At 60.0% G+C, this 13531-nt stretch overlaps 4 protein-coding genes across 4 annotated transcripts; 3 read left to right on the forward strand and 1 right to left on the reverse strand.

The window, feature by feature from the left end:
• Positions 1-743: 743 nt before the first annotated feature.
• EHS24_003996 (uncharacterized protein) lies at positions 744-2367 on the forward strand (the record flags this gene model as incomplete). The annotated part of the gene is made up of 9 exons (XM_028619629.1): positions 744-1053; positions 1232-1300; positions 1339-1409; positions 1636-1722; positions 1800-1836; positions 1897-1975; positions 2023-2092; positions 2147-2231; positions 2282-2367. 9 exons carry the CDS (start codon positions 744-746, stop codon positions 2365-2367), a joined length of 894 nt encoding a protein of 297 aa, XP_028478601.1.
• Positions 2368-3687: 1320 nt separating this feature from the next.
• SUP45 (eRF1) lies at positions 3688-5250 on the forward strand (the record flags this gene model as incomplete). The annotated part of the gene is made up of 5 exons (XM_028619630.1): positions 3688-3705; positions 3755-3772; positions 3822-3906; positions 3960-4038; positions 4131-5250. The coding sequence occupies 5 exons, from the start codon at positions 3688-3690 to the stop codon at positions 5248-5250; spliced, it is 1320 nt and encodes a 439-aa protein (XP_028478602.1).
• A 400-nt stretch (positions 5251-5650) lies between these two features.
• On the reverse strand, positions 5651-6611 carry EHS24_003998 (uncharacterized protein; the record flags this gene model as incomplete). Its single annotated transcript, XM_028619631.1, has 5 exons — positions 5651-5810; positions 5981-6068; positions 6138-6209; positions 6321-6437; positions 6500-6611. The coding sequence occupies 5 exons, from the start codon at positions 6609-6611 to the stop codon at positions 5651-5653; spliced, it is 549 nt and encodes a 182-aa protein (XP_028478603.1).
• A 514-nt stretch (positions 6612-7125) lies between these two features.
• On the forward strand, positions 7126-13227 carry TSC2 (Tuberous sclerosis 2-like protein; the record flags this gene model as incomplete). Its single annotated transcript, XM_028619632.1, has 4 exons — positions 7126-9062; positions 9112-13017; positions 13075-13137; positions 13194-13227. The coding sequence occupies 4 exons, from the start codon at positions 7126-7128 to the stop codon at positions 13225-13227; spliced, it is 5940 nt and encodes a 1979-aa protein (XP_028478604.1).
• Between the last annotated feature and the right edge of the window lie 304 nt (positions 13228-13531).

The raw sequence follows: 13531 nt of genomic DNA on the forward strand, positions 1-13531 counted from the left end.
CTGTGCCCAGCTGTTTTGGCCAACGTCGGCCCCTCGTGGCCCGTGGGCGGGTCCAAGAGAACGGAAACAGCCCGGGGCACGCTTAGAGTATCGCGCAGGATTCCTCCTCTGTGCCAGACGGCAGGTGGGAGAGAGGGGCCGTCTTACTCGGGCGCGCGGGGGCGTGGGGTGACCATGTGGCCCCCTGGTGCGGAGGGCGGCTGTGCGCGGTGTGGTGCACATACGCAGGAAATCTGCCTGTTTCCCGACGACGCACAGTTATCCGATGTGACGGGTGCGCGTCTCTCTGTTCTGCAGCAAAGCTCAGGCAGAAATCTGAGACGACAAACAGTTTGGAGCGAGAGAGAGAGAGAGAGAGAGAGCACACTTGATGGACGGCGCTGGCGCCACTGTTGCGTGACCGCTCTCAGGCACCATCGCGGACGTTGCCGACCGGCCGTCTTCCGTTGCGGGTCAGTCGCTTTGGTGGTGTGGGGTGGGGTTTTCGATTAGTACGCGTGTTTAGCAACCATCTCTCTCTCGTCGTCGTCTTCGCGTTCTCTCCGTCTTGTCATCCACCATCCCATCTGTCCCTCATCCTTTTCTCGCCGCGCACACTACAGCCACGTGTCCACTCTTGCTACGCGACAGCGATCCCCATCGTCGCCTCGCCTAAACCACACCTTTGCCTCCTGTCCTCCTCCCTTCCATCTCCCCCCCCCCCCCCCCCCCCCCCCCCACCCCCCACCCCCATCTTGCCCGCCATGGCTCTCATCTCCGCCAAGCCCTTCCGCCTCGCCCTCCTCCAGCTTGCAGGCCTCAACGCCTCCAAGGCCAACAACATTGCCGTCGCGCGCAAGGCCGTCGCCGCCGCCGCCGCTTCGGTCCCCAAGCCCGACCTTATCGTCCTCCCCGAGGTCTGGAACTCGCCGTACGCGGTCACCGCCTTCCGCGAGTACTCGGAGCGCGTCCCCGCCGTGAAGGATGGCGCCGAGGTGGCTGGTACCACCGAAGGCGAGAGCATCACCGCGCTCCGCGAGATGGCGCGCGACGCCGGCGTGTGGCTGATTGGCGGTAAGTCATCATACCTACGCCTCGGCTAGTGGCTCCTCTTCTTTGGCTGCTTCGCGCGTTATGCTTGTGTGTATAGATGGGGTCACCATACTGCCAAGCAGCGCGTAGCTGTTGGAGGGCGCACGGCTTGTCCTTTTCTTCGACACCGTACACCAGCGCGACACTGACCCGTCTATAGGTTCTATTCCCGAGATCGAGGACGGCACCGAGAACATCTATAACACTTTGACTGCGTACAACCCAGAGGGTGAGGCCACCGAGTCTGGAAACGTACTGACGTCGCAGGCAAGATTGTTGCCAAGCACCGCAAGGTGCACCTGTTTGACATCGACATCCCAGGCCGCCAGACGTTCAAGGTGCGTGTCCTTTTGCCTTTGCTCAAGCAGTGGCGAATGCTCTGGCATGGTGTTTTCGGGATAAGTGCCATGCGAAGGGCATGTTTTGGCGCTCGGGGATATGCCGATAACACGACCTTCCTTTGTGCCAAAACGCTTCTGTGACATCTCTGCGCCCCGGATCACGGTGCCGGGTATCCAGGCCCTTTCCCTCTGTGCGTCGAGCCTGGCTGACCACTTCTCACAGGAGTCTGAGACTCTCTCGGCGGGCACCTGGCTCACCTCGTTCGAGGCGCCGTTCGGCAAGATTGGTGTTGGAATCTGCTACGATGTGGTGAGTGGTGAACAATGGCACCACCCTTCCTTTCGGTGGTGCGGGATGGGCCCGAACGACACGCTGATCCCCGAAAGCGGTTCCCCGAGATGGCCATGATCGCTGCGCGCCAAGGTAAGTGTCCATGCACCGCGCAAGGACAAGGGGCCTCCTAGTCTCCAGCTCACACGTCAGGTTGCGTGGCCATGATCTACCCGGCCGCGTTCAACACTACCACCGGCCCCATGCACTGGACTCTGCTCCAGCGCTCTCGGTGAGCTTGCCAGCTGTTCCTCCGTGGCCCCCAAGCTCACTTTCCAGCGCCAACGACAACCAAATCTACGTCGCAATGTGCTCGCCCGCTCGCCACCCCGGTGCCGCGTACCAGGCTGTAAGTTCCAGAACCCATGTGCGCTCGTGCCTCATCGCTGACATTGGGTCGCAGTACGGCCACTCGTCGGTCGTCAACCCACTGGGCGATGTCGTCGCCGAGGCAGACGAGACCGAGGCGATCGTCTACGCTGACATTGGTGGGTCCACTCTTGCGGTCACGGGCCTCTTGTGCTGACAAAACATTCAGACACCGACATGCTGGCGACCACCCGCCGCAACCTGCCAGTGACTATCCAGAGGAGGTTTGACGTGTACGACGACGTCTCCAAGTAGAGAGGAGGAGGGGAGACGCGGCGGGAGCTTTTCGTGCGCTGCCTATCTGAAATCGCGTCGTATCATACGCGACCTTTTTTTGTTGTTGCTGCTTTGATTGTCGTCTTCTTGCATGCACACATGTATGTGGATCAGAGAAGAGCCCCCAGGTGCAGAGCGACAGGATGATGCAGGAGAATGATACCACGATGGGTGGATGGGTTAGGACGCGCCGATCACACAGCCGCGGCTGATCGGCCACTTTTTTTCGAGACACGGTCAACACATCTTTCCAACCACTCTCAAGGTATTTGCATATGGAGGAGACCCAAAAGAGTGTTGGGGTTTGCCTAGGGGACTTGGGCTCAGCGCTGGCTTTTCAATGCACTGAACCTAGGACGTTCACGGAAGGTCACAGCAGAGGTGATTGCAAGCCACCTCCCGCGTGCCCAGTGCCCGTAACTTTTTGAGCACTGAGCCACGTATCCGTGAACCGAACCCTGGTTATAGAGCCCCGGTTATCGAGCCATGAATTAATGGATTTGAATTAATTTACGACACAGCTGCCTGTAACCACTCAGCCAGCACAACCGCTAATCGGCTGAGGTTAGTAGAAATTTTGATACCCGTAAAACACAAAAATCAACGTTTCCTTCAGAGCTACAGACTATGCCTGCTTCGAGAATTCGAGGACTCTGGTAAAGCCTTTATGTCTACAGATACTCTGAGAAGCCATACAAGCAACCTCCAGACCCCCAAAGGCCGTTGGCCGCTGCTCGGCCTGCTCATCGTTTCCTTACTCCAGTGTGGCGGGCACATTAGAAAAAAAAACGTAAATTGGGCTGTGCCTCCGGTACTGTGTCAATGTGTGGACATGTGGGTAACTGGTGTGCACATGCTGATGACATCCAGTGCAGTGCCGCTGTACCGCTGTCCCTCTACGACCGTAGCCTGAGGACATCAACCTGTTCATGCTGGATGTCCGTGGCATATGCTGGCAGAGACGGCATGGCCCCCCCCCCCCCCCCCCCCCCTCTCCTCCTGGCTGCTCGGGTCCTGTGCCACACGTGAAAACCCGCGTTTACTTCCGCTCATGGCCCACCCCTGGGTGTCTCCGCTGGCGGCGGGGGTGGACTTTTGAGTGTGCTCATTGCCACCAGCGAGACGACGAGCAGTTCGAGACAGCACACTTGCATAGACTCATCCCAACAGTCGACAACGACAACAACAACAGACTCCGCTCCCTATCGCCACAAAAAGCCGCAGAGACAGCGCGGCATACCCACCCCCGACTCGCATACGCTACATCAACAACACACCCCTTAGACTTACATATCCACCATGTCTTCAAACGACGAGGTGAGCTGCTTCTACGCAACGTCCCTCGCGACCTTAGCTGACACTCCAGACCGACCACGCCATCGAGGTACGCTTAACAATATGCCTGACACATGGGGCTTAGCTGACGATCACAGGTCTGGCGCTACCGCAAGCTCCTCAACATGCTTGCTGCCTCGCGCGGTGCCGGTACTTCGTGTATCACCCTTATTCTCCCTCCTCGTGAGTCGCGTGATGGCTGGGACACAATGGGTGCAGCGAGCTGACATGGCCAGGCTCGCAGATCTCGCAGGCGAGCTCTATGCTTACCACCGAGTACGGTACCGCCTCCAACATCAAGTCGCGTGTTAACAGGTGGGTGGCAACGAAAGGCCTCGCGCTCTCCGATGGCTCTCTTCGGCCGATGTCCCGAAAGAGGAGCCCTTTAGCTGACATTTGCGTTCCAGGTTATCGGTGCTCTCGGCCATCACCTCGACCCAGCAGAAGCTCAAGCTGTACTCGCGTGTGCCCGACAACGGTCTCTGTGTCTTTGTCGGCACTGTGCTGAACGAGGAGGGCAAGGAGAAGAAGCTGTCGTTTGCGCTTGAGCCCTTCAAGCCCATCAACACTTCGCTCTACATGTGCGACTCGCGTTTCCACGTCGAGGCCCTCGAGGAGCTGCTCGAGAACGACTCCAAGTGGGGTTTCATCATCATGGACGGTAACGGATCGCTGTTCGGTACGCTTTCCGGAAACGCGCGCGAGGTGCTGCACAAGTTCAGCGTCGACCTTCCCAAGAAGCACGGTCGTGGTGGTCAGTCCGCGCTGCGTTTCTCGCGTCTGCGTGACGAGGCTCGTCGTAACTATGTCCGCAAGGTCGCCGAGCTTGCTGTTCAGCACTTTATCACTGCCGACAAGGTCAACGTTGCCGGTCTCGTTCTTGCCGGTTCCGCCGAGCTCAAGACCGACCTCTCGGGTTCGGACCTGTTCGACGGCCGTCTGCTCGCCAAGGTCGTCAAGATTGTTGACGTCTCGTACGGTGGCGAGAACGGTTTCAACCAGGCCATTGAGCTTGCTGCCGACGCCCTCGCCAACGTCAAGTTCATCCAGGAGAAGAAGCTCATCCAGAAGTACTTTGACGAGATTGCCCTCGACACTGGCAAGTACTGCTTTGGTATTGTGGACACCCTCAAGGCGCTCGACATGGGTGCCGTCGAGACTCTGATTGTCTGGGAGGGTCTCGAGACCATCCGTCACACTCTCCGCAACGCCGCCGGTGACGAGGTTATCGTCTTCTCGCAGCCCGACGAGAAGGACCGTGAGAAGTTTATGGACAAGGCGACCGGCCTCGAGATGGAGGCCACCGCCGAGGCCAAGCCTCTCCTCGAGTGGTTTGCCGAGAAGTACAAGGACTTTGGAGCCACCCTCGAGTTCTGTACCAACAAGTCGCAGGAGGGCTCGCAGTTCGTCCGTGGCTTTGGTGGTATCGGTGGTCTCCTCCGTTACAAGGTCGCGTTCGAGGACCTCGGTGACCTCGAGGACGAGGACGACGAGTTCTACGGCTCGGACGAGGACAGCGACATCTAAACGACCACGCCGGCCGGCAGGCCGGTCGGTGCCGCGCGCGGTGCCAATTGCACACGCACGACGCGGGTGCGCCTTCTTGGAGCTTGAAGCCTTCAGTCTGCGTCTCCTCCCAAAACACAGAGTCGATAAAAAGGGAGACGCACGGCACGGCCGTTGTTCTAAAGGAGGCCCCTCACGCCGCGCGCCGATTGTGCGTAGGCAGGGCGGCGCGCCAACGGACACACCCAACCTTTTCCGCGCATGTTGTGCCACATTTCGTTATTTCAGAATGCATAGATACCTCTGTATGCTATCCCCCCCATCATCTACTTGCACTACGGACGCATGCCTAGGAGTAATAAGAGCCTGCAGCCTGGCCACGATGATGCCTGCCCGGAAATCATGCCGCTCAAGAGGCTGCTCAGTGACCATTGTTGTCTCGAGTGACCTGCTGGTACAGCGAGTTGCCGCCGCGCATTTCGTGCGCGCGTGTATACTCTATCAAGCTGGTCGGGAGGAGGGCTGCACCCCACTCGCGCAGATCAGTCGGCTGGCCACGGTCCTCAATCGCCTTGCGGAGTCTGGAAACGAGTCAGCTTTCAGCAGCGGCAGCAACCCAGACTAGTCCCATGGTGTACGACGTGCCAGAGGTTATGGTGAGATAACGCCGGCGTCTACGGCCTCAGATACAGATGGGTCGTACTCCGTTCCCCGCTGTCGTCTTCTTCTTCTTCGGGCAAGTATCACTCACTTTGACCTGACGCCGGCGTACAAGAGCAGACCGCACACTGTCAAGACGAAAAGGGTGACGATGGCCTGGTCACGAGGGGAATCGCGTTCTGGGGTGGTTGGGTCGCGATCAGCTGACGGGGTCCTATGATGCCGACGTGCTCCAACGACCAACTTACTGAAACAGCGGGCCTCGACATCACCCTCTGTGCCCGTTCCAACGTCCGTGTCCAGCTCGGGAACTTGTGCGCCTGCATGCCCGGGTGGTGGTGGTGGTTAGCGGGACGAGGCTCGCGACCATGATGGAGGAGTGTGTAGCGCGCCGCCTACGTCACGTCCACGACCGTCCTGTTCTCACGCACCTTTGCAGATAGCGAGCTTTTGGTCCAGGCAGAACTGGCGTGTACAGGAGAGACAAGGTTTTGAGGGGTCATCGGGCATGTAGAGGGGGATGCTGGACGAATTTGTGAAGCAGATGCCTGGGGGAGGAATTAGCATGTTGGGTGGCGCGTGGAATGGGGACGATGCCGGAGGGCCGTACATTTGCAGTAGGACAAGCTGTCGCTCCAGAATTTGGCCTGTGCCAGTGGCAAGAGGGCGACGAGGGCGAGGGCGATGAGCAGGAGGAGTCTTGGTGGAGATGGTGGACGCATGGTGTGTTGTTGGAAAAGAAGAGTTGGATGGACGCCGAATGAGACAGCATGCCAAGCGGGGGGTGGAACCAAGCGACGCCGCCGCTCGCTGGCCGGCCTGGCTGGGCTGCTTGGGCTGCCCGGCGGGTCGTCGTTTCGTCATGGTGCCCGTTTTGGCCACTCCATTCATCCTATCTCTCTCTCTCACTCCCTCTCACTCTCCCTGCCGCTTTCTCTTCTCGCTCAAAACACCCACATCGAGCTCGCCCTCCTCGCGCCTGCGCCGCCCTACATTCAAGTGCAGCAACGCTTCTGGGTACGTTGCTGCAGTGTATCCCCAATTCCATCGCCCTATCAGCCCCCCCATCACGCCCCGTCCTGTCAACTCTGCTAACCTTCTGCTCAGGTCCTCTCTGTCCGGGTTCCAATCCCCCCCTTTCTCCCTCTCGCTTCTCATTTCGTCTCTTCGTCTCTTCGATCTCTTCTCGACTCTTGCTATCTATCCTCACCCCGCGGCCGCAGATAGTTCGCACGTATGGCCGACCGCGAGCGTGCTGCCGGCCAGAGGTCCGACCTCACGTCCGCGAACAGCACCAACGGCACCCAGCCTACCTCGTCATTGTCCGCCGTCGGCGGTCTTGCCTTTCTTCCCAGCCTCTTCGGAAGGCGAGCATCGTCCAAAGCGGCCGCTACCGCACACCTCGATGGTCGCAAAGCGTCGGCAAGTAGCGCCGTCACGCGCGAGAGCTTCGATGAGACTCGTGTCGGAATCACATCGCCGCTTAGCGGCACGGTGATGCTGCCCTCCACCAGCAGCACCGGCTCAGCTCCCACACTCTCGACAACCACCACCACCACCACAGCCACAGGACAGTTTGACATTGCGTCGGCGCTGTCCCTTATGCAACAAGGAGGGACAAAATCCACGGCGGAGCTCGTCGAGATTGTCAAGGCGACGTCGGTACATCTCGCCAACGGACTGTTGGACAATTCAACGTCAGCCGGTAACGCTCCACCACTCTGCGACCTCGATCTCAAACCCGCCGACGTGCGCACGCTCTATGATCGTGCCATGAACTTTGCTGCCCCGTCCTCTGACTATTCCCTACGCACAGCCGCTATCCGTTTGCTGGCAGTGCTCCTTGGTCTTGCTCCACCTCGCGAATCGGTCCGCGACGACAACCCGGCCGACCTGCCGGCGAACGTCACACCACGGACCATCTACAAGCTCATCACGGCCCCCAGTGGCGGTACCTCTGGTGCGGCGTACACGAACCAGATGTATGTCGAGGTCGGTGCGCTTAAAGCCCTTACCCGCGATGGCGCGAGTGTTGAGGGAATGGACGGCATTGTTGGGTGGCTGCTCCGGTCGCTGGGCGAGCTCACACCGGACTGGCTCTCATGGGCGTCCCTCCACGGCGACGCTTCCGCGGGTGACCTCGACGGCCGTGAGACGCCGTTTGGTCCCATCAAGAGTGCCACACCAGCAGCAACCGCCGAGGCCATCATCGACCTCGTGTCCGCCATTGTTCACCACCGTACGGCCCTGTTTGGTCCAGCGGACCTGACCCACATTGTGCGTCCGATTGTCGAGTTTCTCTGGCAAGGGATCCTCGCATCGGCCACGCCGGCACCCACCCCTACCCCCTCGTCTGCGCACAGCACTATCGGACGGAGTGGTCCACACACTAACCCCAACTCGCCGGCGTCTGTGCGTCGTACAGACTCTACATCTGTGCGCCGTGCTACCAGTTTGACTGTGGGTCGTGTCGAGGCATTCCCTACCATGACAAAGAAGGACAAGGCGCCCTCAACGACCCCACACGACCCGGAACGTCAAGTCAAGTGGGGTCGTCCGTTCATGTCACTGTGTGCCCTCGTCCACATGTTGTTTGAGACGACTACCATCAACGACGACTTGTTTGACGAGGTCTTTGAGCTGTTGTGCTTTGCGTTTGGCCAGGACGACCACGATGCCATGATGGAGGTCGCGGACGGTACAGTTGGCGCATACGAGCTCATGCGTACCATGCTCGGTGCCAAGAGCGGCCGTCGAGGAGAGCTCGCGCTACGCAAGGCACTCGAGGGCAAGCTTGTTGTCACCAAGAACGCTGCCCGCAAGACGATCAGTGCCGAGCGCAAAGTCACCCGCGGAGCCGTCATTATTGCTCGTCTTTGCATCGAGGACCACGAGTTTGTCTCACACTCCGGCAGCCTGTCGTTTTCGTTCACCAGCCTCACACCATCGTTTGTGGCGGCCGAGTCAACATCGCGGTACCCCGGATCGGCTCGCGTTGCCGACTGGTCGAAATGGGCCCCCGTCGACTCTGAAATCCTCACACTCCTCGACGTCCACCTCAGCGCGCTGGAGGCTGGTACCGCTCCGGACAGCAGCACTGACGATGCGTGGACCGAGGGTGAAGCTGCATGCGAGATTCTCGACGGCCTGTATCCTCTTATCCAGTCCATGACGTAAGCCCAGCACCCACCCAAGTCTTTCATCTTTCTGACACTAAAACAGGCCCGATACCCCTCGTACCCTCCTGAAAAGCGACGACGAACCTCTCGCAGCAACATTCGGATCCATCTTGTTACGCATCCCCCGCGCGATTGGTCGTTTGCATTCTCGTCTGCACACGAGCAGCGCCTCATCTCCCACATCTGCGTCTGCCCCGGCCCCTTCATTCTACCATCCAAAATACATCGACTTGCTGCTCGAGCTCAGCGACCACGTCGACGAGGACATTGCCAATGCGGTGATCGACTATTATCAGCGCGAATGTCTCTGTCTGCCCTTTACGTCTGGATGGATCAAAAACATCTGGCGCCTGCTCGAGGCATTTGGGTCATCGTATGACTTGCCGGCGGCCCGAGTCCGCGTCTCGACTCTTCTCTACCAGGACGTCTACGCGTACGTTGACGACCTGCCCGAGCACCGCGCCCAGCTGGTGGACCAGGTCATTGTGCCCTACCTCCAAAAGTGGCTCCCACTGGAGACTGACGAGGCTGTCCTCACGGAGGCCCTCGATGTGCTTGTCAACGCGGCCGTTTCCGAGACCATCCTTCGTGACGAAGAGGGACGCCGTTCTCGTGCACAGCACTCTCTGGACGACCAGGAAGCCGAGGATGCCCTTATCGAGCCCAGTCAGGAGCTGGTGGCCGCAGCTTCCGGAGGCAGCTTCACTGCCATCCGCGAGCTCCTCACCAAGCTCGCGTACGAGGCCCCATGCAAGTCGAACTCGCCCACTCCCGCACCGTCGATGCCGACGTCGGCAGTGGCGTCGCCGGCCTCCCAGTCGCCTGCACTCCCCGAGGAGCGTGGTGGGCGTGAGCGCACGCGTGACCCGTCTGGTATCCGCGGTCTGATCCGCACCCTCTCTCCCAACCGTGAACCGTCGTCTGGTGCGGTCGGCATGACGCAGCTGCTCTCTCCTCCGGCCGAAGACTACTTCGGCCCGGGTCCTGCAGGTCCTCACCAGCACCTGCGTAACATGCAGCACACTGCGTGCAAGTCGCTGCACGGTGTCAAGTCGCTCATTGCCATCTTCACCCGTCTGGCCTTTTCAGCACCGCACCCGCTCGTCAACGGTCTGCGGCCGATGCGCACTCCCGCGTCGTCGCGCTGCATCACCATTTACCGGGACCTGCTCGCACTTCTCTACCCCTTGTCCGAGCCTGGCCAGCCGCAGCGCCTGCCATCCAAGTGCCCTCGCGCACGACTCTCCATTCTCCAGTGGGCGATGCGCCTGCGTGCCGACCGCAAGCACCGCGTTCTGTTCCGCGACGACATTAACCGCTTTGTCGAGCCGTTTGCCAAGATTCTCTTCCGCACGCGCAAGACTGAAGAAGAAGTTCGCGCCAGCATGGAGCAAGATGAGAACCGCCGCCGCGCACGCGAGACAGCCCGTCCTCCTGGAGGTATCGCTGCGTCGAGCGCGTCGCGCGACGACGAACGTGGGCGCTCGGCGCGTGTTGGCGAGTCGTCGACCCGCAGTCGCTCTCGTTCCAAGGCTGCCGGGCCGGTGATTCGGGCGTCCGCGATAGTAGAGACAGCCCAGTACAACCCCTTGTGGTGTGTGCCCGAGACGCTCTCGTTTGAGACACCGCCCGACAACCATCCCAGCGAGGGCCTGTTGACCTACGACCCCAACCACCCGTCGCTGCAGGGACGGGGCACGCCGTTTGTCGAGGGTGTTTGGCTCCCCGTGTCCGAGTATGTGCGCATGCTCAACGGCTTGTTGCGCTGGGAGCAGGACTGGGAGCTCATCTCATACGTCCTTGTCTTCCTCCCTCAGCAGCTCGGCAACAAGCACTTCTTCCACGGTATCCGTGCCACCCGCGAGGTCAAGGGTTTGCTGCGCATGTTGTGTGATGGTATCCTCGAGCCTGATAACCGCTGGGAACGCCGGTTCCAGGTCCCGCCGTTTATCAAGCGCACACACATCAACTCGGCCGCCTACCAGTCCATATCGATCCTCATCTCGTATCGATCTGTCTTTGACCGCGGCGAGTGCGAGCGTATCCTCCAGGCACTCGTGTTTGGTCTCGAGGGTAACGCCCTCTTGGCCAGGCCGTGTCTCCAGACTCTCACCGTCTGCATCTACGAGATGGAGACGTACGTCGCCAAGGTTATTGGCTCGATTCTCCAAAAGCTTCAACAGATCCTGTCCACGCCTGCTGTGGCCGTCCACATTCTCGAACTGCTCGTGGCGCTCGGTAACAGCAGCTTGTACCGCAACTTCACCGAGGACCAGTACCGTCTCGTCTTTGCGGTCGCCATTGGATATATTGCGGAACACAACGCGCGCACCGACCAGCCCATCGACTTTAGCGGCAACCGTGACCAGTTCACCCTCTCACAGCACGTGATCGGTCTGGCTTACCATGCCATCTACCTGTGGTTTATGGCGCTCAAGGTCATGCAGCGACCCCGTCATGTCGGCGAGCTTGTGCGCGGCCTGTTGCACGCCAAGAGCCAGCGTGGTGCCATTGACGAGCGTATGGAAGTATGCTTCGACTGGCTCGCGCGGTACACGTACGGAAACGCCGACCCCAAGCCCGCGACTTCGTTCCTCTCCGAAGTTGTCATGCGCGACGGTGCTGAAGAACAGCCTGCAAAGGCCATGTCGTGGCTCCTTGGCGGCGCCATTGTCACGGTTACTTCGCACCAGCGTTCTGGCTGGGCGACAATCGCTACCACGCGTGCCACCGGCTCCACCTCGGTGGTTTGCAAGCTCGAAAACGTCCCGCTCCTTGACCTGGGCGAGCCCAACGCCGACATGGCGTCCCTCCCTGCCACCCTCATGGCGAACCGCGAGCAGATCCGCGATGTCAACGAGACGCCTGCTCAGGAGGGAGACGAGGTGAAGGAGGTCGAGTCAAAGCGCTTCGAAGACCCAGACAAGGCAAAGGACCCGGCTGGTGCCATTGTGGCTGTTCCCTCGATCGCGGCGCCCGAAAAGGACACTTCCATCTCTGGCTACGTCTGGTCCGGTGCCGCACCGTCCCAGCGTCGCAAGGACGTTATCGTTGAGCCGTCATACATTGCTCTCCAGCTGCTGTCGTCGTACCCCAACGCCATTCCCGAGATCCCCCGCGGCCGCCTCATCCCCAAGGAGCCCAGGTTTGACCGTGCCCTGCGCGTTTTCGAGACCACGGCCGTCATCAACACGTTCAAGATTGCCGTGCTGTACGTGGCTCCGGGTCAAAAGACCGAAACCGAGATCTTGGGCAACCAAGGTGGCTCGCCATTGTACCTCGACTTCCTTGCCGGGCTGGGCCGTGTCATCCGTCTCAAGGGCCAGGTGGATGTGTTCACCGGCGGCCTCGACCGCGAGAGCGACACGGACGGTCTGTACGCGTACGCGTGGTGGGACGACTTGGCGCAGATGATCTTCCACGCGCCGACGCTCATGCCCAACCACCCCAACAACCCCGAGTACACCAACAAGAAGCGTCTGGTGGGCAACGACTATGTCAAGATTGTCTACAACGAATCTGGAAATGATTTCAAGTTTGACACGATCAAGACGGCGTTCAACTTTGTCAACATTATCATCTCGCCCTATGCCACCCGCGACGTCGCCGACGCGACGAGTCTGGTCCGCGCGGCCGACGCCGCCGACAACAAGCAGCCAGGCGGCGCGACGGGCTCGTGGGGCAACGTGGACGCCTGGGGCGGCGACTCCGAAGACTTCTTCAAAGTCACCCTCCAGCGCGCAGATGGTATCCCCGAGTTCTCGCCCATTGGCGAATACAAGCTCGTCTCGAAGCGCAACCTGCCCATCTTGGTCCGCCAGATTGCGCACTACGCCAACTCGATGGCCATGCGCTTCCAGCACACCAAGGGCGCGGCGGATGTGGCCTCGGCAGAGTTCATCACCATTTGGCGCGCGCGGTACCGTGCTCTCCAGCGGTTGCGCGACATGTGAGTTGGGCTTTGGAGTTTGGCTTTCCGTACGATTTTTGCTGACAGAGTGTGCAGGCTCCCAAAGCTCGATATCCCCGACCCGAACGACACACAGGCCACCGAGGAGACACTCAGAGAGTACGTATTGGCTCAGTTACGCCTAGCCCACACAGTAACTGACAATGCCTTTCCAGCTTTACGCGCACTTTCTCGCCACCGGAACAGTAGTCATAGGGAGATCGTTTGTATTACGACTAGCAGGAGCCAATGCATCAATGTGGGGAAGTACAGGAATGTAAATGTGTGGGGGAATGGGTGGTGGGCGAGCGGGAACGCATGGCGAAGGTCTGCCTTGGCGCCACGCCAAATGGCCGGTCTCGATCGTGCCAAGGCACTGGAATCGGCGAATCTTCCAGTCCTGCGCTCGGCTCGGTCGTGAACGTCGGCCTGGTCGGTCTAGTCGGTTCTGCATGTATTTTCCCTCGTGTCGCTCGTCGAAATGTGCGGAGCGAGCACAAGAAGCGACGCGCAG

This window comes from Apiotrichum porosum, assembly GCF_003942205.1.
Source record: "Apiotrichum porosum strain DSM 27194 chromosome Unknown scaffold_2, whole genome shotgun sequence".
In the NCBI taxonomy this organism is placed as follows: Eukaryota; Fungi; Basidiomycota; class Tremellomycetes; order Trichosporonales; family Trichosporonaceae; genus Apiotrichum; species Apiotrichum porosum.